This window comes from Chelonoidis abingdonii, chromosome 23, assembly GCF_003597395.2.
Source record: "Chelonoidis abingdonii isolate Lonesome George chromosome 23, CheloAbing_2.0, whole genome shotgun sequence".
Classification (NCBI taxonomy): domain Eukaryota; kingdom Metazoa; phylum Chordata; order Testudines; family Testudinidae; genus Chelonoidis; species Chelonoidis abingdonii.
Genome location: NC_133791.1, coordinates 16,631,866 through 16,654,671, shown reverse-complemented (window position 1 = coordinate 16,654,671; position 22,806 = coordinate 16,631,866). Strand labels below are relative to the sequence as shown.

Sequence of the window (22,806 nt, the reverse complement as noted above, 5' to 3'; positions counted from 1 at the left end):
ACGAAGACCATTCTCTGCTAATGCTGCATTTGAGCGAAGTTAGGCAGAGAGTAACTAGCCAGAGCAACAGCCTTGCTGCCAATGAAAACCACTGCAGGAACCCAGGGTCCTGAGTGAAGCTGGGCTCAAAGCGGTGGCGGGAGAGGATGGGTTGGTTAGTTAGTTTTTCCAGCACTGTGGTATCTCTTGCTTATCTAACCTCAGACAAGAGGGTGCGGTGGGTGAGGGAGGGAGGAATGAAAATGGAATGAGTGAGGGCCGGAGTGGCGAAGAATCCCACCCAGATCCATGGCTTGGGGAGGTGCGTGGCATCGGGTGGGTAGGTGGTGAGGGGAGAGAACAAACGCTGAGAGGTTTCTGCTCTGAGCGATCCTGGTTGAAGTGCAGGTGGTAGAGTTGTTCTTGTCTCAACAGAAGCGGCAGATGGCAAGCCCTGACCGGGTCACGCTCTACGGGCTGATGGTGAAGCCCATCCAAAGATTCCCTCAGTTCATTTTGCTGCTGCAGGTACCTTGAACTGGAGTCTGTGCTCTTACTGGGTGGTCAGGGGGCAAGGGACGATAGGATGGAGCCACCGGGTAGGGAAGTGGCCGGATCTCAGGGCTGGCAGGATGGGGACAGTCAGTCTGGTGTCTGAGTCAGCTGGGGTAATTCCACAGGAGTCAGCAAAGTGATGTGGGTTTACATCTGCCGAGTCCCTTTCCCTGAGACCCCACCCCCTGCTTGCTCCTCTCTGCCCCCAAGGCCCCATCGCTCACCCTTACGTCCGTTAAAAAGTGATAGGGCCTGACCCCCCTCCTTTTCCAGCACCTCTGCCCAGGGTTTAGCCTAGGGTTTAGCCTAGGCTGGCCGCTCTCATTGTCTGGATGTGTGGCGGGTTCCCCCAGGATGCCACTTACAACTGAAGTACCACCGAGCCCACCTGAACCACCAGCCTGGGCTCCTTTCACACTATGTGATGTGGTGATAAGTTGCCAAGCTCTCCAAGTTTGCCCTTTCACCAGCACACACACTTACAGGAAGGGACACACCCAGCTGCAGCTTCAGACACATGCTGAGATCTGCTCTGCCTGGGAAAGCTCAGCTAAGGCACCCCCCAGTTGCTAAGGCACCCCCCCATCCCACAGAGTGTAAACCCCAATTTATACTGTCTTGCGCTGCACAGACAACTTTACAGCGTAAGCTCACGAATTTTGCCCCCTCCCTCAACGTGGAGGAAGATATGTAACAGCTTTCTGCCCCAAGTATGATTTCCACCCTGGTTTTAGACCAAACAAAACCAAGTTTATTAACTGCAAAACCGGAAACTGAGTTTAACATACTAGACAGGTAGGATGTGAATTAGCAAATTCTCACCCTGAGTGATAAACAGGCTGGCAGATTCTTAAGGCACAAGCTGCCTTGGCTTTCCCAGGTTTTCATACACAGGCTAAAATCCCTCTAACCCGGGACCATCACTTCCCCCCGTTCAGTCCTTGTTCCTCAGGTGTTTCCAGGTGTGTTGTGGGGAGAGTGAGGTACCATCATGATGTAATTTCCCCCCTTTTATATCCTCCCACTTGCTGGAAAGCTCTTTTACTGTGATCTGGGTCAAACAGTTCCCACTGTGTGGAGCCATCTCTGTTGTACACAGTTCTGGGGTAATCCTGGTGCTTGTGTGCATTTCCTCAATAAGCCGTTAACATTGTTTGGCCTTTTTACAGTGTGCAGAGGCAGTCAAAAAAGCAAACGGGATGTTAGGAATCATAAAACAGGGGATAGAGAATAAGAAGATGAATAGATTATTGCCTTTATATAAAACCATGGGATGCCCACATCTCGAATACTGCGTACAGATGTGGTCTCCTCATCTCAAAAAAGATATACCGGCACTAGAAAAGGTTCAGAGATGGGCAACTACAATGATTAGGGATTTGGAGAGGATCCCATATGAGGAGAGATTAAAGAGGCTAGGCCTCTTCAGCTTGGAAAAGAGGAGACTCAGGGGGGATATGATAGAGGTATATAAAATCATGAGTGATGTGGAGAAAGTAGATAAGGAAAAGTTATTTACTTATTCCCATAATACAAGAACTAGGGGGTCACCAAAGGAAATTAATAGGCAGCAGGTTTAAAACAAATAAAAGGAAGTTCTTCACACAGCGCACAGTCAACTTGTGGAACTCCTTGCCTGAGGAAGTTATGAAGGTTGGGACTACAACAACGTTTAAAAGGGAACTGGATAAATTCATGGAGTCCATTAATGGCTGTTAGCCAGGATGGGTAAGGAATGGTGTCCCTAGCCTCTGTTTGTCAGAGGGTGGAGATAGATGGCAGGAGAGAGATCATTTGATCATTACCTGTTAGGTTCAGTCCCTCTGGGGCACCTGGCATTGGCCACTGTTGGTATACAGGATACTGGGCTAAATAGACCTTTGGTCTGACCCACTACGGCCGTTCTTATGTACCTGAAAGGCTGCTTGTGAGTGTTTTTTTCAACCTCCAACATAGCCGAACTTTATAACTTCACATATGCCAATAGCACATACAACTCAACAAGATATTACTGTCTACCAGATCAAGACTCTTAGAATGATCCTTCACAATGCGCACTTTGTACAAACGTATCCTAATTACACGACAGTGGTGAAAATTGGGATGCCAGGGTGTCACAAGCTCCCACTCAGCAGAGGTTCTGTCATCAGGGGCCCTGAGTCAGCACGGTGGGAAAATGAAACAAAATCAGCGCCTCTTCCTCCCACATCTTTGTGCCTGGGCAGCTTGAAGCCGCCAGGCGAGGGACCTGGGCAGGGCAGCTGAGTGTCCTGGAGCTGCACATTGTGCCTTGGGGGAAGAGTCCGTGGTGCATTGATCACCCTGGCGGCTGCAGAAAGTGTCCCTATGTGTACACATGCATGTTTGTCCTGGGCGGCTGCTGCTCCTCAAGTCTCTGTGCAGGCCAGGCCTGTCTAAAATCCAGTTGTTTTTCATGAGTGCTGCTTTGGGGTGACAGCTACTCAGCACCTCTGAAAATCTGAGTGCCGTGCCATCAGGGGCTCCCTCCGGGCCACAGCTTGGCCTGCCAGGTGCATGTGTGGGGATGATCTCCCTCCCTGGTGACTTGATTTTCCTCCCTCCCTCTTTCACCCCAGGATATGCTGAAGAACACCCCGAAAGGCCACCCGGATAGGCTGTCGCTCCAGCTTGCCCTCACCGAGCTGGAGACGCTGGCAGAGAAACTCAATGAGCAGAAGCGAGTGGCCGACCAGATGACCGAGATCCAGCAGCTGATCAGGAGCGTCAGTGACCGCAGCAGCCTTAACAAGGTGGGGGCTTGAGCTCCTGAGTGAAGGCAGGGCTCAGCGTCTCTGGTCAGGAAATTCCCCTTCCTGGCTCTGCCCACTAGATGACAGTGTGTGTACGTGAATACTTTAGAAATCCCGACCCCCACCCCCACCCCAGCTGTAGCCTATTGCAGAGGATGGCTGGAAAAGGTAGTTCTCTCCTCTCCCCAAAGATTTGTTCAGAATCCATTTCTGGCTGGGCACAAAACTTTCCCTAGTTTAGGAATCTACCCGCTCGGGCTCTAGCCAGGTGTGTGCAGCTACTTGCTAACAGCATCTTTGTTGGGTCCGGGCAGGGAGGCACTGGTCCAGGGAGGTCAAAACTAGATCATCACAATGGTCCCTGTGAATCTGCTTTGCCCATTTGGAAGGGAAAATGGAGAGGGGAAGCCTGGACTGAATATCTGAGCTCCCCGGAGCGGATTCTGCCTATGACCGTGGTGTGGAGAAGACAATCTACTAGGCTGGGTTGTGGCTGACGTGTGTCCCTTGGTCAGAAGAATTCCCAGTTTTTCTCTGGTGATCCATGGTGCTGTCCTCCGGCTTACAGTGCTAGGACCAAAATGTCTTCCTTCCTGGATCCTCCTCCTCCCTTCACCCAACATCCTTCCTGTGGTCGCCTGCTGAAGTTGCTCACTGTTTGTGTTTCACCCCCATACACCTGCCTTCTGCGATGGAACTGTTAGTGCCACACTGTCTCCATGCTGCAGGTGCGAGCCCAGGAGCTTCAGAGGCATCCTGGAGAGGAGTAGGATGCATCAGTGAGCGCTCTGCAAACTCCACCACCTCTTTGTCCTCTGTTCTAATGGCTCCGCTTGCTGGCTTTCACGCTACCCTTGACAAGTTGGCTGTGGCTTTGTCCTTTATCTGCTCAGCCTGCTTCTCAGGGCTGGCAAGGTAGCCAGGATGATGGTGTGGCCAGCCTGTGGCATCTAGCCCTGAGTGTTGGCTCTTGAACAGATCTCTGGAGCCTGGATGGTGTTGTCTGAGCAGGACTCATACTCAAATCCCTCGGATTTGACTGCACTCTCCTGCTCTGGAGCTAAACTCTGCAGCTTGGGCTCATCTCTGTTTAAAATCCATCTCAGACTTTCTAGGCTGGCTGGCATCTGCCTGGCTGTCTGCAACGGGGCTTCTACCAGGAAGCCTGGGCACAGTAACCAGGCAGTCTGCCTGGGCATGCTCCCTGTCAAAGGGAGAGATGGAGGCTCTGTCTTATTCAAAGTGAAAGCTCTGATTTGAGAGGACTTTGAACGCATCAAGACCTGGGGATGGGTTGTCCGTGACTTCTGATAAACTCTCCCTTTTCAGGCGGCTGTTACCGGCTCACCCAGACTGTCCAGCCCAACCACAGCTCCGTAGCCAGCTGTGTGAGCCCTTGGGCTGCTCCGGTACCCGGCCTTGCCATTTCAGGTGCTGCTGGGCATTGAATGGGAGGCAGGGGCAGTGCACTGGTGCCCGGCACAGAGGTTCGTCTGAGCCACCTAAGTGCAGTGACAGCCCATCTAGGCTGAGCGGCAATTCAGAGTGCAAAGTGGGGCAGAATTTGAGCTAAGTATGAGTGGGAAGAGAGTGTGGAGAGAGAGCCCCCTGTCTCCCCCAGCTAAGCACCCCCCTCCTCCCCAATAGATTGGACTCTGTGTTGGGGGTGGTGGGCAGGTGGAAGACCTCATGGAGAGGGGAGGTTGCCAGCACGTAGCTCATCTGGTGGCCCATGGGGGTGCCGCAGGGAACGCCCCATCTCCTTGGCCGACCTGTGAGTTTCCCCGGCCCAGCAGGTTCCTGTCAGGTGAGGCTTACAATAAATGGGTCAAAGCACCAGGGCATTCTCTGAAAACAGGGAAGTTACCCTGCTAACTACCTGGTTGGTAACAGGCTCTTCTGCCTACTCTAGCAAGGCACAGGCTGGTCCGTGCTGAGGTGACTGCCGATGGCTGCTGCAGCCTGCATGGATTGCTGGTGTCCGGTCTCTCAGATGGATGTGTGTGCGTGCGTGCACTACTCTTGGCCAGGCTAACTGGTATCCAGACACTGCGTTATTTCTCAAAGAGCATTGGGTGGAAATCTTCCCCCACCCTTGGCGTTTACTCCTTGAGAGGAGAGAGATTGAAAGTCAGTGAGATTTCGAAATAGCCGGAGCAAGGCATTTGCAGAACAGCATGTGCCCAGGCAGTGCTGGGGCTGAGCGGGGCACAATCTACTCTGCAGAGGAAGCGAAAGCAAAGGGACTCATCCTGTAAAGTGGGGGACTTTCGGGCTCTGAGACTTGCTGTGTCAGGTTTTAAAACGTAGCATATACGTACTCTCAGTCATTGACACTGTCCACCTTTCCTCCCTGCAGCTGGGCTCGGAGACTTCAGGGCCGAGGAACAAAGTTCTGAAGTGGCCCCTGAGCCTGATTCTGTTGGGTTGTAGCTCAGTGTGCCATTGCTGTTGTGCTGTGGAGTCCTATTGGATACATCTCTGTAAAGGAGCAAATAGTTACCGTAATGAATCCATTAGGGCTGCTGTCTCTACTTTGTGCACTGGGCCTGCTCAGAACTGCGTGGCAGAACTCCGATCCTCCTGCTCTGAAAGCCCAGGCCCCTGAGCTAAAGGAGAAACCCCAATAGCTGTTAGCAATATAGGGCCTATGACACAGAGTGGAGCAGTTCTGATTCCATTCAGCAGGGGGCAGTGGTGCGTATGCATGTGATTAGCTAGGTTGTTCCCCTCTCTTCTGCTTTTCTAATAAAGGACCTCATTGCTCTTTTTCCTCTGTAGCTGCTGAATTCGGGGCAGCACCAGCTGCTGCTTTGCGAGACCCTGACGGAGACTGTTTACGGGGACCGTGGCCAGCTGATCAAATCGAAGGAGCGCAAGGTGTTCCTGCTGAACGACATGCTGGTGTGTGCCAACATCAACTTCAAGTACGTTGGCAGCGTTCATTTCCTCCGAGAGCCCGTCATAAATGTTGTCCCCGCAGCCCTGGAGGAATCCGCAGGGATACAGTATCGAGGCTTCACACAAGGAAATCCAACTAAAAAAAAAATGTAGGCTGACCTTTATAAAGTGCCGCCTCTGTTCTGCCTCCAGGAAAACCTCTGGCTGCTCTGCTGGGATTGGGGACTTTTCTTTGCAGTCGTTCTGGCAAGTTTGGGTCAAATGGATCCCTGGTGTAATCCCATTGGCTTCGACAGAGTTATACCAGTGATAAATTATAGGCCATTTGACTTTAAAATATGCCTTTTGATTGCACTTTCCCAGCACTGGCAAGTTACGCAAGGGCTGCTGCAGGAAAGCTACATTATGTGGCTATAAATATGTAGGTATTAGAACCAGTGACGGTGGCTCAGTAAATTGCCAGGCCAGAGCTGCAGCAAACTGAGACCACCTCCAGCCCTGCAGTGTCTGCCTGCAGTTTTGCCATGCAAACTTGTCTAGCCTGGATCCCCATGTAGCCTCTTCCTGCAGAGTGCTGCCCTGGGCCCCCGTCAATCGTAATTTGCATCCTAATCTCATTTTACCCATCGTTGTTACAGCCTCTGAGTCGAGCTCCTCGGGTTAAGAGAATGTGGTGACTGAAGCTCTGTAGGGCATAATTAACCGGAGTAAAGATTTAAGGCTAAAACTTTTCAGTGTGGATGTTTGAAGTTAGGCACTTAAAGACGACCTTGGTCCACTCTGCTCAGCGCTGGTGAGGCCTCTGTTTTGGCCCTCACAAAGAAGTTTAATGTATTAGAGATGGGGTGGCCACCCTGAGCCTGAGTAGGAGCCAGAATTTGCCAATGTCCATTGCCAAAGAGCCACAGTGATATGTTAGAAGCTGCCCCCCCTCCACGCCTCCCACCCACTGTCAGCCCTGCCGATCAGCACCTTCCCCTCCCTCCTCGCACCTCCCGATCAGCTGTTTTGTGGCGTGCAGGAGGCTCTGGGGTGGGGGAGGAGTGAGGCTTAGGGGAGGGGATGGGAAGAGGTGGAGTGGGGGCAGAGCCAGGGGTTGAGCAGTGAGCCCCCTCCTCCCCCCCCCCCGGGCACATTGGGAAGTTGGCATCTATAGCTCCAGCCCCGGAGTCGGTGCCTGTACAAGGAGCTGCATATTAACTTCTGAAGAACCACATGTGGCTCTGGAGCCCCAGGTTGGCCACCCCATATTAGAGAGAGATCAGAGGAGAGCAACGAAAAGGTTTAGCAAACATGACATGGGAGGAAAGGTTAAAAGAATTGGACATGTTTAGCCTTGAGAGAAGAAGACTGAAGGGGAAACATGATAACACTTTACTGTTGTCAACAGAATAGTGATCAATTGTTCTCATTGTCTGCTGAGGGTAGCACAAGAAATCATCGGTTTATTTTATTATATTATTTTTTGCAGCAAGGGAGATTGAGGCTCGATATTGGGGAAGTACTTTGCAACTCTAAGGAGAGTTGAGCACTGGAAGAGGTTACCTAGGGAGGCTGGGGGATTCCCATCACTGGAGGTTTTTAAGAACAGGTTTGGCAAACCCTTGTCCTGAATGGTCTAGATTTACTTAGCTCTGCCTCAGCGCAAGGGGAAGGACTCCCAGCCCTAATCTTCTATCATTCTATAAGTAGCCTGATTTCCAAAGGTGTTTAGTGCCCCTTTGCAGCTGCCTGAATGTGCATTTCCAGACCTGAATCAGAACACTTTGCCCTAAGGGATTTGCCTAAGAATTCAGATGGTGTCAGAACCAAGATTTGAACTCGGGACTTCCTGCTTTCCCGAACTATTAGATCAGGTCTCTCTCTTCAGAGCAGAGGGTAGAAAATAGTAGCTGCAACACCCAGGGAAGGGAGAGAAGTGGATGACTTGCATGCAATTGTGGTAGTGACCTTTGTTAATCTTCTCTTTTTCCAGGCCTGTGAGTACAAGGTAGGCTTAGCATGTGGTCTGGTCTGTTTGCCTCATGTGTTGGGGGTGCAGTTTATGGTGGAAGGTGTTAACATGCTGGTGCAGGGTGTGGAATGCAAGTTTTGAAGCAAGGGAGAGGGAACTGCGCTTGCAAATGTTTCTGCTTTTTTCTGGTCTAGAGGTGTTCTCCGAGCATGACCTGACTGTTCCCTCTTGGTGCCGCAGGGTTCTGGCTTGGCTGGGGATGGGGAAGTTGGTGGAATGTAAGGATGCTTTTTTTTCAGGGAATAACAGACTCTTCCCTCTCTGCAGGGGCCAGCTGGAAATCAGCAGCCTCGTCCCTTTGGGCCCCAAGTATGTCGTGAAATGGAACACTGCCCTCCCCCAGGTGCAGGTGGTGGAAGTTGGGCAGGAGAACAGCACGTACGACAAAGACAACATGGTCATCCAGAATGCGGGAGCCAAAAAACACGCGTCGTCCAGCCAGTCGTCCAGTGAGTATCCACTCGGCGGTGGGGCTATAGCACACCAGCTTAGTGTGCTCAGTCTTCTTCTAGTCAGTGACTGCTTCGTGGAGGATAAGAGTCTACTACTGTTGCCAGCCAATGGAGTTACTCCCACAGCTCCAGTGGCAGAGCCTTGTTTTTAGTGCTCAAGGTTCAAATGGGCGAGGTGGGAGGAGAAGAGGGAAGGGAATAGGAGGGGGGAGCAAGGGGATCTTCAGAGACTCAGTGGTGCAGCCAGCTCCTGGCTGGGAAGGAGACATCCCAGCAGTTCCTATCTGATCCCTGGCCCAATCCTGGACCCCACAGAGGCTGCTCCAGCCCCTCCGGGTCCCATCCTCATGTCAGCCCCCCAGGTGTGTGCCAGCGTTCATGGGGGCAGAGCCCCAGCAATATTTCCATTGTGGGATCATTAGTGCAGTTAAATCACCCCCCAGGTTCACTCCAGTGGTGGCAGTGGGTGATTAGAGCTTTGCTGTACAAGCTGGGTCAATCTGGGAATTTTACTGGGATGTGCCATTGGGTTGGGCCATGGTGATGTGGTAGAGCATGGTGCCACCTTCAAATCGCTGACCCCAAAGGAGGGGTTCTCCAGCCCTTCTCTCTCCACCTCATTGATCCCCCGCAGCACTGGTGGAAGCACCCCATCAATGCTTGGCTGCGCTCTTCAGTGACTGAACTCAGCAGTGTCCGCTCTAGCCAGCACCCCCTGCGTGATGGAAGGGGAAGAATTGGGTCTTTCCTGAACCCAGAGACCTGGTCCCTGCTTCGGTGTTTGTTAGACTCAGAGGTTGCCTGAGCCCATGACTCCTCGGTCACATGAGGGCTAACACGGGAATGACTCCATGCCTGTGGCTGGCTGGGTCTCTGCAGCGACTTTTTGCTGATGACTAACAAACATTGCCTGTGCCTCTTGTTTTGGTTTGCTGGCTAGAAGGGACTTCCTCTGTGGGCAGTGTTGAAACCGAAGATGTAGCAAGCAATAAACACATGTTGGGAGTTGCTTGTATGGGACCAGAAACCGGAGCCCTTTGCTGCTTGGGTTCCTGGATGTGTCTCATTGTATCCCTGCCCGTGGTGGTGCTTGACCCATCTCAGCTCTACCCTTTCCAGCCCCCTCGTGCCTGTTCTTTTACAGTCGGGACTATCAGGTGGAAATATTGTCTTTGAACTTGTTGTTTCGGGGCCAATTTTTTATACCCCAAGGAGCCGCCTTTGTGCTGCCTTATGGCAGGGCGATGACCAGCAGGAGGCGCCATGCCGGGGAGTCGTCCTGGGAATTAGCTCTTCACCAGCTCCGGAGCACCCTCTGTTGGCCAGTGTCTTGCCTGCAGCTGGCCTCTGTGTCCCTCCCACATCCCGGTACCCCGTTACATAGGCTTTCTGCCCCCAGCAGCAACCCAGTGTCTCTGAGTCTCCCCTCCCAGGGGAACCCCCAACCCTCTATCCCCACCTTGCCTCAGTGGCTACTGCCAGTCGCCTTCTAGTGCCTGCTCGCTGGGGTGGACTGTAGTCCATAAACCACTCAACGTTGGCAAGGGGGGTTAGGACCTGTTGCCTTTGCCTGTCTCTGGGCTGCCCTCCTGCAGCCCCAGTTCCTTTTGGCCTTTTCAGCAAGGCTTGCAGCTTGGGGAGTTACCAGGCTGGAGCTCCCTCTACCCTTCCCCAGCACTGCTCCACCCTGGGTACCCTTTTCAGCTACCAGGCAGCCAGGTCCTTCTCTCTAAAGCTAGAGAGAGAGAGTGTCTCAGCCTCTGGCCCTCAGCCCTCTTATAGAGCCAACTGGGCCCTGATTGCACTGGCTACAGCTGTGGCTGCTTTCCCCATCAGCCCAGATTTCCCAGTTGCAACCCTTTTCAGGGCTGCTTTACCCCCTCTGGGCGGGAGCGAGGTGCTGACCCCTCCACATGCCTCACTCATCATTAGCTGTTGGAACGACTGACCTTGAGACATAGTGGATTCTCCATCGCGTGGGGTCTTTAAATTGAGACTCGAGGTCGTTCTGAAAGATGTTCCTTAAGTCAACCATAATCTGAGCCCGGTGCGGGGATTATCAGGGGAGACTCCAGCCTACGCTGTGCAGGAGTCAGGCAATGACTTTTTAGCACATGCGCAACGTGCCTCAGGTGGCACATGACCAGGAATCATCACTGAGTTTGGCCCACTGGTTGGATCATTCACTCCCCCAGCTTGGCCCGGGTACTGACTGGGAGCGTGGCATGAATGCCGATCCGTGCCCCACTCCAGAGTCAGGCTAGATCATCGCAATGATGGTTCCTTTTGGCCTTAAAATCCATGGGGTGTCTGAAAGGCAGCCCCACGCTTAGGACTTTGCTGCCCTATGAGCTTGGCTGCCGAGAAGACCCAGAGTAGTGATGGCAAAAGGACTCTGTGGAATTCCTGCTCTCAGCACAAGTGAATTTTGGCACTTGGGAAAGCGGGGCTGGGTAGCACCGGCAGAGTCTGCGCAAGCTTTCCCCTTGCGGCTATGCTAACGTACTCCAGTCCTGAACTCTAGCGCCCACTGCTCTTCTGTTCCTGGGCAGTCTGCCAGTTGTACACCGGGCAAATGCGAACTTGCTTCCCCCTGTGACCCGAGTTGGGATTTGAAACCAAGTCTCCCAAAGTGGAAGGTCAGCTGAGAAACCCACTAAGCCCCTCTCTGCCCGCTAATGCATTGTTTTCCTCCCAAGATAAGATGTACCTGGGCCCTCCACGGCTCTTCCAGGAGCTCCAAGATTTGCAGAAGGATCTGGCTGTGGTGGAGCAGATAACCCTGCTCATCAGCACCCTCCATGGCACCTACCAGGTAATGGCCAGGCAGTTCCCCTTCACAATCAGTGTCAGCTCTCTCTCTCCAAGCTGATTCCTGCGAGCAGATCTCCGGTCAGCTGGGAATGGGATTTATTAAAGAAATGGAGCTATTTCCCCTGTGATCAGCAAGCCACAAGATGGTTTGTGACTTGGACATAACCAAGGCTGGGAGAAGCCATTGCAGTCTGGAAATCAGACCCCAAGTTAGTGGTCTAAACGACAAAGAACATAACCTTGGAGCAGGGCAGAAACTGGCACTGAATGAGATTTGTCACGATCTTACTTCTAAAGCAACTGTCCCTCTTCCCTAGCCACAGTCCTACGTACCCCTCCCCAGCACCTACATCCAACGTTGCTATGCTGGCTCTTTAGCTGGGGAGGCAGGCAGGTCCTTGGTCTGTGGATGTCCTACAGTGGATGGCCATTGGCTTCCCCAGGAACCTCCAGACATACCAACTTCATAGTGGACTTGGTTCTCCACCCTTGGTGGCATGGGTGCCTATGCTAGTCCAGGGCCCCGCTCTTGCTGGGTGGGTCTTTGGGTGCAATTTGATGGTAACTCCTGGACTCCTGCCTGGCTGTGTCTGCCACACTCTGATACCTGCATCTCAGGGGTTTCCTTTTCTCTCTTGCTTCCAGAATCTGAACATGACTGTGGCTCAGGATTGGTGCCTGGCCCTGCAGAGGATGATGAGAGTGAAGGAGGAGGAGATCCACTCGGCCAACAAGTGTCGCCTTCGTCTCCTGCTTCCAGGGAAGACGGACAAGTAAGTCTGCTCTTAGATCCCATGGGCAGGGCGTTTCCTGCTGCATCCCTCTGAGCACGGAGACAGAAGCAGAGGGCCAAGTCAACCTCCAGGAGTCTGGCCCGCTCTAACCAATCTCCTGGTAGACCTGTGCAGAACTGTATGCTACAGCGTGTTCCAGTGCTTTGATCAGCCCAGGTGTACATGTTTCAGGTAATGGAAGCCTATGCCAGACTGTAATAAGGTCTCACTTTTATACCTAGTGCCCTGTACATGTCTGTGGGCCTGGGCAGCTTGAGTCTTGTCTTGTCCTGGCCTGGCTGGGACATACCAGAACAAACACCTGGTTCAAAGCCAGTACTTTGGAGGAAGGTGTGACCCCCCTCCCAGCTTCCAGTTAATTAGGGTGAGATGGAAGGAGGAACATCCTCAATGGAGCACCCCACACTGGGATTATGCCCTTATTTTGAGGAGACACTAAGATTCATGGTGGATCCTGAGTTGATGGAAATCAGCATACTATGGTGCTGCACTGCTTTACACTAGGTGAGGATCTGGCCCAATACGCTTCTGATGAATCTTGGCTCACTTTACTCTCCCTCCCCTCGTGGATCCTCTCGTATCTAGTCCAGAGAGAAGGGTGACTGGCTGAGACCATTGCAGCAATTATTGGTCCCCTCCTCCATTCTCGCTGAGATGCAGTTCCTCAGTCTAACAGCTCGGGCTCTGCCAGGTCAGGGCATAGCATGTAAAGCCTCTCGAGGTCCTGTGTTCTGCAGGGCATGAGGATCATGGCCAAAGAACTAGCAGCTGCCTCAGTTGGTCAGTGCTGGCAACCCCCGGCTGTGACTTCTGGGCGAGCCGCAGGCCACGTCTGGTGACCTACCATGAAAGTGACTCCAGTAGCTGCAAAGAGGACTCCTGTGAACGTAGTAACTGAAACCACAACAGGACGATCTCTCTGTCTCCATAATGTCATATGTAAACTCCCGGCTTGCCTGCCACATGGTCAGTGCATTTCCAGCCCTACCCTTTTATCTGTGGCCCCTGTGTGCCCTATTAAACAGTTACTGCCCATCTCTGCAGGGATGGTTGCACTTCTGTAGTGGGTGAAATGTCCTTTGGCACAGAAGGTAGCTAAGCAAGGGCTGGGGTGGTACTAGGAACCTAGGTTCATCAATGACTTTCAGTCAGACTCAGAATGGAGCTAAGCTCTGGCCTTCGTCATCCTCCTGCTGCAGGTCCGGCCGTCCCATCAGCTTCATGGTGGTCTTCATCACCCCAAACCCGCTCAGCAAGATCTCCTGGGTGAACCGCCTGCACTTAGCAAAGATAGGACTGCGTGAGTAACCCTGTTTGCATAGGCAGGGCAGCCCTCTGAATGCAAATGAAGGGGTGGGGCAGGGAGGGCCTGTTACTGTCTCTGTTCCCTTTGATAGGTCAGGAAAAATAAGCATCAAAGCTCCTTGCCCAGCACATGGCATTGTGGGAACGTGCCAAGCACAGGTTAGAACTTGGGAGCATTGAAGCCCAGCAGAGCTGCAAAGAGCTTGACTAGGAAAAGCCTTTAGCGCCTCTTGTGTCACCGAAGAGTCTCCAGGGCAGAATGTTGGATGCCCCTTATCCAAGTCAAATTGGGATTTAGCAATGGGCCAAATCAGTCCTGTGTGTTGCTCCATTAAGATCAAGGGATCTGGCTCACCGCTGCCGTGTGCACTTGCCCCACGTGCAATGCTCCCATGCTGATCTGCTCGTGGTTCACGCTCGCTTTGCCTTGGTGCAAATGAGTGTGCAAACTGCAGGGCAATGGAGAACCACGGTCAAGGTGGGCTTGGCTCGTGAAGTCTGGCTTAGTTTGTACACATCAGATATAGGGCTTGAAAGAGGTCTCTTATCAGGGTGACTTCCTGTTGCCTTTGATGCCTTGGAAGCTTATTCCTTCATCGTTCTTACTGCTTCATCAGGGATTAATTAAAAGGCATCACTGATTTTCTTGCCTGCAGATGTTTGGTTCTGCTGCATAGCAGGCAGTCTAATACTATTTCATCAGGGATGTTTGTTTTAATGGAAGCTGTGCGGTCTTTCATCGTGGGGTTCCCCCTTGCTGATTAGTGATTAAGACCCAAGTGTTAGCAACTGTTGCAGTCTCTCTGCTGGAGGAGGCACTAGGCTGGCTGAGAAGTGGCAGTGATGGTGGAGAACTTCTTGGGAGATTGCTGATTTTTTTCTCCCCTGCTAGCAGTGGCAGCAATGAGAGATGGATGCAATAGGCAATTTTCTCTGACTCATGCCTCTATGCTTTTAAGAACCTGCTTTTATAAGCCCTATTTTCCTGGGCATTGTGTTGTGCAAGTGCCTACCAGAAACTGGAAAGCAGGTTTGGGTAGCCAGAAAACACCATAAAATTACAAATCTAGAATGCACAAAACTTCCATAGAGGAACTGCTTAAGTCAGGGTACCTGTTCCGATTTCAGTGCAGAGGAGGCAGCTTGCAGCAGCGGCCCTGAGGATGCTTAAAAATGTTTAAAAAAACAAAGCAAACAAAAAAAAGTCAGTCTATTTTGGGAGCATTTGTGGTTTCACGTAGGTTTCCTACAAGGAAATTATCAACGCAGCACAAACAGGCAACTACCTGTAACAAGTTCCCAATGTTAATTTTCATTTGGACAAATTGTTTAACGTTCTAGCTGTTTTTGGCAACCTTTCTGGTGAAACTTACCAATGTACAGAGGATGAACCGTCCTGGATAGTAGCCTGAAATACCCTCATAGTCAGAGTTTTCTATACGCCAGCCTCTCGTGAGACGGGCCAGTAGTTTGAGCAATTCGTTGAGGCCTTGATTCAGGAAAGCGCCTAAGCACATGTTTGACTTTCAGCATGTGTTTGAGATCTGCTGGCAGTGCTAAGGTTAAAATATGTGCTTAAGTGCCTGTCCCAAATAGGGATGCAGGGCGTTCCCAATTGGAAGAGGGTCAAAGCAGGGGCCAGTGACTTTTCCTCTGCTCCCCAGGGCTTAGGAAAGACTCGAAAACCAACATTTTAAACTACATTCATACTGGGCCAATAGTATCCTGGCCTAGACTTCTTTTTTTTTTCAAACTGAGGCTAGGGGGAAAATTGTGTAACTGCCATTTAGAATTACAGCTTGTGAGCGGTGGTAGTGGAAAGAGTTTGGGATCGAGGTGGCTCCAAGATATCTGCCCTCTGGGTGTAGAGTGAAGGGGAAGGATAGTTAAGGATATAAAACAAAGAGTATTTTTACCCAGGGGAAGGGCTCGTGTTTTGAAGCACTACATAGCAGGAATCTCTTTCTCTGCTAGCCAACTTGTTTAGTTAAGACAGGCAGGTACGAGGAGAACAGACACACTAGGTGTTAAGTTGACAGCGCGCCATTCTGTTTGGATATGATGTCCATGGCTGATGCTAACAGCATAAAGGCTAAAACTAATTAGCAGGTCAAAAAAACACCACACTAATTGCTCTATGCACCTGGAGAACCATCCCTCTATGCACACAATCCCCAGCACTATACTTCCCGGCCGGCCAGCACGTACAGGAGCACCATGCCTCTGCATGCACACAACCCGACGCCCCAGGGCACCATCCCTCTGCATGTACATGCCCCTTCCAAGTTCCCTGAACACCATCTCTTCCCCTCCTCCAGTAACCCCTGGGGTACCATCTGTGTGCACACCGACAGCCCCCTGGCACCATCCTGAGAATGCATACTCCCCCAACCCCAGCCCTCAGGGCATCATCCCTCTCCGCACGCACCCTCTCTCCATTCCCCATGGATTTGGTGAGCTCAGCGCAGCAGTTCAGCACTTGCACGTTAGTGTGGCCAGCCCCAGCAGACAGGTTATGCAGAGGGGTCCCAGTCCCTGTCCCCCGGCGCACTGCAAGATACCTGGCTCTGCTTGGCAGGAGGGGTGGTTCTTGGGACATCCCTTGCTCTGTTCTCCTGCTTGGTGTGAAGTGCAGAGAGGGGAGGAGGCATGACTGCCCACCCCTATTTAAATAGCACCCTGGCTCAAATGTAGCTAAACCAGAGTTCAAGTAACCAAACCTGCAGATGTCCCCTGAAAGCAGCGTGTTCCGGGAGATGGAACACACTTGGTGTCATACAGCAGGCCTCAGTCTGGCCTCTTCCCTGGGTCTCTAAAACCAGAATTGGTGGGTGGAATTCTTGACTGCTTTGAGTTACGTAATTAATTTACTTACCGCTATATCTCCAGGGCGTGTGTGTGTGTATGTCTGTGGAATGTCCATCCAGACTCTGATCGGATGTCTTAGGAGGGGGACAATTGTGGATCGTGCCTCAGGGAGGTTGGCATATCTCTTCTATGGGGCAACACTCCCTGTGCTGTTTGGAGGGGAGGGAGAGACTCTCTAGGCCTCTGCCGTGGCTGGTGTCCACATGAAAGCGAGCCTGGCCATGTTTGAGAGAACCAGGAGGGAGGAACCCAGCCCCTGTTGCTCCAAGCAGCTATTGGTCAATGCTGAGTGTTCATACTCTGCATGGAAGAAAACCAGCCGGGGGCTCAGATGAAATTACAGCACTTGGGAGACCCTTGCAGTGGGCGTCATGGCTGGGTGCTTTGAGTGCCTTCACCTGTCTTTCCCTGACACCTGCTCTGTCCCCCTTGCTCCTTTCTATAGAGAGGACCATGTTTTACTCCTCTCTTTTGGGGGGGGATCACAGCCAGCCAGCCCTACCTGTTATTTTTCCATCCCTCTCAAAGGCTGAGCTATAGCTTTGGATGCCACCTTGTGTTTACACAAATAAGATGATCACAGTGGTCTACGAAGCAGGTGGAACTGGGTACTGTTGAAGATAGGAGATTGCTCTACAAGATGGACCCCATCCTGGTGCAATGTGGCAGATCCTGTGTTCCTAAGTAGAAGGAACAGAACTGACTGCAGGTTTCATCTTGGGTGGCTTCAGGCCACGCTTTGGGCTTCAGAGCCTTGAGCCAGTGGTGTGGCTACATCTGTTCCTTCCCAGGCTGCACTTGGCTCTTCCATTGACCTTCAAGGCAAGACACGTTTGTGTGCAGCATTTGATCAAGGCTCTTTGTTTTGCATTTAATTTTTTTGTCATTAAAGCGCCTGGCAGCCGCAACCATCAGCGCCCTGGAAATGAGTGAAATAAATAACTCCAGCTACTACTGCCTGGGGGCTTTCTTGAGTTGTGTTGGCTCTGAATGCTGAGGAAATGGGCCAGCACTTGGAGACTGCCTGGTTCTTATTGCCATACTGCAGGATTCTGCTGTTTGTCACTTCTCCAAGCTTCCTTGTTTGGCCAACACGGCCTGGAACGGATCTGTGTGCATGCAGCCTTAATGCCTCCCGAGCCCACGACTAACAGGTACGGCTGGACTCTTGGACAGAGATTTCCTAGTGTCCACCTTCCGGCCAACCTTGAGAATCCTGAGTATAGAACGGTTGCCCAACCGCCCTTCTCCTGCCTGAGTTGTATTTCTGACCACCTGGCACTGTGGTGCCATCCTTGGAAAGGCCCTGGTGGGGTCTGTTCTGCAGATGATTCCGTGCAAAGAAGGGAAGGATGAGGTAAAAACAGTGACAGGCTTTCCAAAGAGCTTAGGGTTGATTTCCAAGTGCTTGGCATCTGCCATCGAGACCAGATTTTTCATGGAGTGCTGCACTTAGCAGCTGCCATCGCGAATGGTGCTGAGCGCCGATGAAAATCTGGACTCTTGTTTTGGTGCTTTTATAGAAGCTGAGTTCTTCTGAAAGTTCATGATCTTAGGGGACCAAGGATGGAAGCTTGTGGGTTGGAACCTGGCCCTTTTTCAGAGGGCAGCAAAGGTGCCTTAGCTACTGTAGGTATGACATACCCATGTGGATGGTGACCCCATATATAGACGCCTCAAGGTGGATAGCTTTTAACCACCAAAAAGGCCACAAGGTTTTAACCAGAGGGAGATGACGTGCTCTGCCTAAGGAGACGTCTGGTCTGAAAAACTGGGGGATGATGGGATCAGGGAATGTTGGTTCAGTGTCTGAGTGATCAGGGCTAGAACTTCCTGGACGGTTTCATTAAAAAGTACCATGTGTGAAACCATGGTGCAGATGCAGAAACTGCTGATCTTCCACATAATCTTATCAAAAATCTGTGCCATGCCCCATTGGACTCAGCCTATAACTTATGTCACTGGCAGCAGAAAGATCCCATTGCGATGGCCAAGATTTTTAACAATGACTAGTAGTTTGGGGTACCTAGTCTGAGACGCCTTAGAGGGCTTTGATCCTCACAGGGTGGGTGCAAATTAAGGGGTCTTAATTTGAGAGCCCCGGAACCGAGGCACCCAAATTCGCCAGTCGCTTTTGGAAAGCTGCGTCTGATCTCTAAGGTGGTGTGTGCCTCGAAGGGCAGCTTCAAATCTTCCCTTGTTTTGTAAATGGAGCACATCCCCTCGGGAGGTTTATTATGGGTGTCTGTGTAACCCTGGAATGTCATTGGTAGCATTGCTTTTCAGAGCACAGTCACCCTTTGATCTCTTCATTAAACGGGAGGAAGAAAGCAGGCAGATGATTCTGGGCGGCCGCAGCTCCCTTGCGCTCTCAAGTCCCCCGGCGGCAGAGAGTTCTCTGGTGACACTTGCGTCCTTCTTATCTGTGTTTCTGTTTAACTGCACCAGCCACTGCAGCAAAAAAAAAAAAAAAAAAAAAAGTTTAATGGAAGAAAAATTCATTTGAAATCTTCTTTGAATGCCTGGATTCCCCCAGGCTGGAAGGAGTTTTGATTCTCTTGTTTTTAACAGTTTGTTTTTTATCTGGGATGCCTGCGGGGAAATCCTGTAACCACCAGTTAGGAATAAAAACGCATTAAAGCCTCATGTGAAGAAATGTTTTGTTATTTCGTTTCCTTTTTTTTTTTTTTTTTTTTTTTTTTTTTTCCTTTTTTTTTTTTTTTTTTTTGCTGCTGCTGCTCGGGCCTGACTCTCTCTGCTCCGTGCAGCAGTCAGGACTCAGTGCGTGAGCGAAGGTAAATAAGCGGAAAGAACTGCTCTTAGTCCTTGGAAATGCCAGCCCCCGGTTTCACCCCTGTTGGATTCCTTGGGAGCAGACGAGCCGTATGCATTTTAAACTCTGTTGAGCTTCATCCTAAAGCCCAAAGCCAATGTTTCTCAACCTTTTTGATACCAGGGACCGCCTTGCTGCCTTCCAAAAGTGTCGGGGAGATCTCAAGGACGACAGACCAATTGTTGAGGAACACTGATCTAAGCAGTCTAGTCAGCTGAGAGATGCTAGATTCTAGCTCATCACAGCTGATCTGGGGTATGTCTGCGTCTACACAGCAAAAGCCTTGAATCCAGCTTGCGTGGGTAACCATAGCAGTGATGATAGCACAGCCAGCCAGATGAGGGTGCACCCAGGGTGCGCTCCGGGCTCGCACTATCCATCCTGTTCTGTGTTCGCTGCTAGTCACATTCAAATTAGCACAGGTAGATCTACCCCCTGCACAGCTTCTGCTGTGTAGGTGTCCCTGTAGAGGGAACCTTTCCTCTGGTGTCTCTCAAGAGGTTTGTGCTGACACCCATCTCCATCCTATAGGATGATCAATGAAGCATTCAATAGCATAACCTTTAGTCAGCCCAGTGGAGTAGTGAGTGTCCTGCTTCCAATGCGGAGTTGGATAACCGAGGATAACGGGATGGAATTGAGAAAAGGAAAACTCCGGGTGGAATATTGGGCCTTCCGGCTGCCTTTCTTCCCCCTATTTCTTGTGTCGGTTAGAACTGACTGGGCAGGAGGAAGAGGAAGGCCCAGCAGGTTTATCACCCTGGTGGGACTTCCCATGCGTGAAATCAGACTGCAAAGACCTGCGGGGATGGTGTTGGGACCTCGCTCAGACCAGTGTAGGGATGGTCCCTACGGTATGCTGGGCGTGGTGGCCAGTCCATATCCCGTTGGATACTTCCCTAGACTCTGAACAGCTTCTCTGTGCCTGGCCGAGTTCTCTGAGGGCTGCATCTCAGCTGCTTTTCTGGTTACACCCAGTCACTAGCCAGGGACTAGTGTGGCTACTCGGGGATTCAAGGAGTGCCTGCATGTTAACCCTTTCGTGACCAGAGCAGGGAAGTTCTTAGCGTAAAAGAATGTCGTCCTCCATGGCGGGGAGCTATACAGCTCTCAGCTAGGGTTTAAGTGGCTCGATTAAAGCCTTGTTAACAATCTTTCTTCCATCAGTTACTCTATCCTGCTTTATTGATCTGAGCTGGAAAGTAAGCTACAAGAAATAAAGCTTCATTGACAGGTGCCCCTAAACCAGGAGCTTTGGCTGCTGGGAAGGATCCCGGTCTAAGCCATAACAAGGAATTTTTTCGCCTGAGGCAAGGACTAGCTCCAGGGTCTTCGGTGGCAATTTGGCAGCAGGTCCCAGAGTCCCTCTCGGAGGGAAGGACCTGCCGCCTAATTGCTGCCGAAGAATGAATGAAGCGGTGGTGGCAATTCGGCGATAGGTCCTTCCCCCCGAGAGGAACTCGGGGACCCACTGCGGAAGAAGCGGCGGTGATAGAGCTGCTGCCGAAGCACCGCAGATCGCGGTAGGGCTGCGCCCTTCTGCTTTGTGTGCCCTAGGCAAGTGCCTCGCTCACCTCGCCCTTGTTACGGCACAGATCCAGGTCCAAGTGAGGCTTCTGCATACATGTTCAATGTAGCCTGATACCGAGGTCCAAAAGCTGTCTCCAGGAAGGGGTGGGTCTGAGCAGAGAGCGACTGTGAACCGAGTGCAGAAGGCTTTAGTCTGATGGCAAGAACTGGGAGCCAGTAAGGATCTGTTTCATGTTTGGCTCACACCCTCTCTCATGGGTGCAAGCTGGGAGTATCTCCGCTGGCCTGAACAGAGTTGGGGTCAGCCATGCGCAAGAGAGAATATTGGGGCCAGTGGGGCTTGCGGAGATCACAGCGGGCACAAGACGTTCCTTGGCTTTGCTTGGGTTCCGTCTGGTCCTGTTATAAAGGAGGCTGGGCCTGATTCACAGGGTGGTAGTGCAAAGAGATGGAGAGGTGGAGTTATGTTAAATAACTTAACAAGTCTTAGAGCTGGGATGGGCAAGAGGGTCGAACTCCAACCCAGGGAAAACTAAGTTAAACCCAGGGGAAGCTGCCCTGGCCGCGCGATGGATTCAAAGATAGAACAGATACTCAATGAAAACGCGAGGAGGGAATCCCCATCATTTGGCACAGTTAAAAACTAGGCTGGGCAATCCCTAAGCAGGGTGCATTAGGGCACTGTCCTCTTAGTCAGGGAAAGGGCAGGCTGGTACCCGCTTTGTCCCTTCTCTGGATTCCGTGGGTATGTCTGCACTGCGGTGAGATGCCCGCGGCTGGCCTGTGCCAGCCAACTCCTCCTCGTGGTTCTCGGGCCAAGGGACTGTTGAACTGCAGTGTAGATGCTCTGCCTTGGGCTGGAGCCCAAGCTCTGGGACCCTCCCACTTTGCACGGTCCTAAAGCCCAGGCCTGATGTCTACACTGCAATTAAACAGCCCCTTCGCCAGGAGCCGAGCTAGCTTCAGTCTAGCGAGAGTGGCTAAAAATAGCAGTGTCGATGTGGTGGCCTGGACCCTAGCGCTGGCTGCCAATGAGTGTGCGCCCAGGGTTGTGGGTGGGCTGGTGCAGCCCACAACGAATTAGTGTCACCCTGTCTGCGTGGCTATTTAGCCAGGCTAGCTAGATTAATGCTTGCTCTGGTATGCCTGCCTGAGCTGCAGGTACACGTCTGGCTGCAGTGTGATCTACCCCAACCCTCCATCCCCTGTGCATTAAAAGTGAGATGAAGGTGCCTGGTCTTCTGGCTGCAGGTGGAAAAGGAAGGATCCGTTCTGGGAGTGATAGTGGCTGGAAGGATCTGTTCTTCAGAGAACGTCCTAGGAGTTGTTTGGATGAAACGAGCCCGTTAGCTCGTTGGGTCAGCTGAGGAGCTCTTGTTGACTTTGCTCCTTGTGTTGGAGGAGGAGCGTTGCTGGCAGAAGTTTCTCTAGTTGTAGAAGTTCCTCTGTCTTGTCCATCAGAGACTAGTCTCCTGCAGCAATTAGGGCAACTTCTCCCCTAAGGTACATAGGGGTTCCGGGGTGTGTGGGTGCAGCTACTATCCATGGTTGGCTTGGCAAACCAGTGTTCCAGGCCAGGGCATCTGGGCAAGGCACGTACATGGGAATGGCTGTCTAGAAAATGACTAAATAAGATGCATGAAGTGCGCGGTCGCCATGGAAGGAGCTGCTGGACTCAAGGGTGAGACCCTTCCCTGGAGCCCTGCCTTCCCCACCTCGTTCTGAGCCATGTATGATGATCTTGCAAATATAATTTGTCTCCACCCTGGCTCACTGTTGAAACAGTGGTGAGGCGGGGACAGAAGGGGCTGCTTGGAGAAAAGTAGGAAATAAAAGTAGAGAAACCGTGTTGTGAGAAATATGTGATGTTAGCTCATGGCTTCTAGTGTGTCCTCAGCTATAAATGATCCTGGGTCAGCACCCTTGAAAGTTGGACTACTGATGGGAATATCATAGCTACTGATCGCTGCTCCTCTCTGTAAATGGGCTG

At 51.7% G+C, this 22,806-nt stretch overlaps 1 protein-coding gene across 1 annotated transcript in view; it reads left to right on the top strand.

Moving 5' to 3' along the window:
* Positions 1–22,806, top strand: part of ARHGEF10L (Rho guanine nucleotide exchange factor 10 like) — a 182,730-nt gene that overhangs the window by 106,757 nt on the left and 53,167 nt on the right. Inside the window, 7 exon segments of the mRNA XM_075060365.1 lie at positions 415–507; positions 3,132–3,305; positions 6,087–6,232; positions 8,488–8,669; positions 11,372–11,487; positions 12,132–12,259; positions 13,480–13,580. Of these exon segments, the coding sequence (XP_074916466.1) occupies positions 415–507; positions 3,132–3,305; positions 6,087–6,232; positions 8,488–8,669; positions 11,372–11,487; positions 12,132–12,259; positions 13,480–13,580 (940 nt within the window).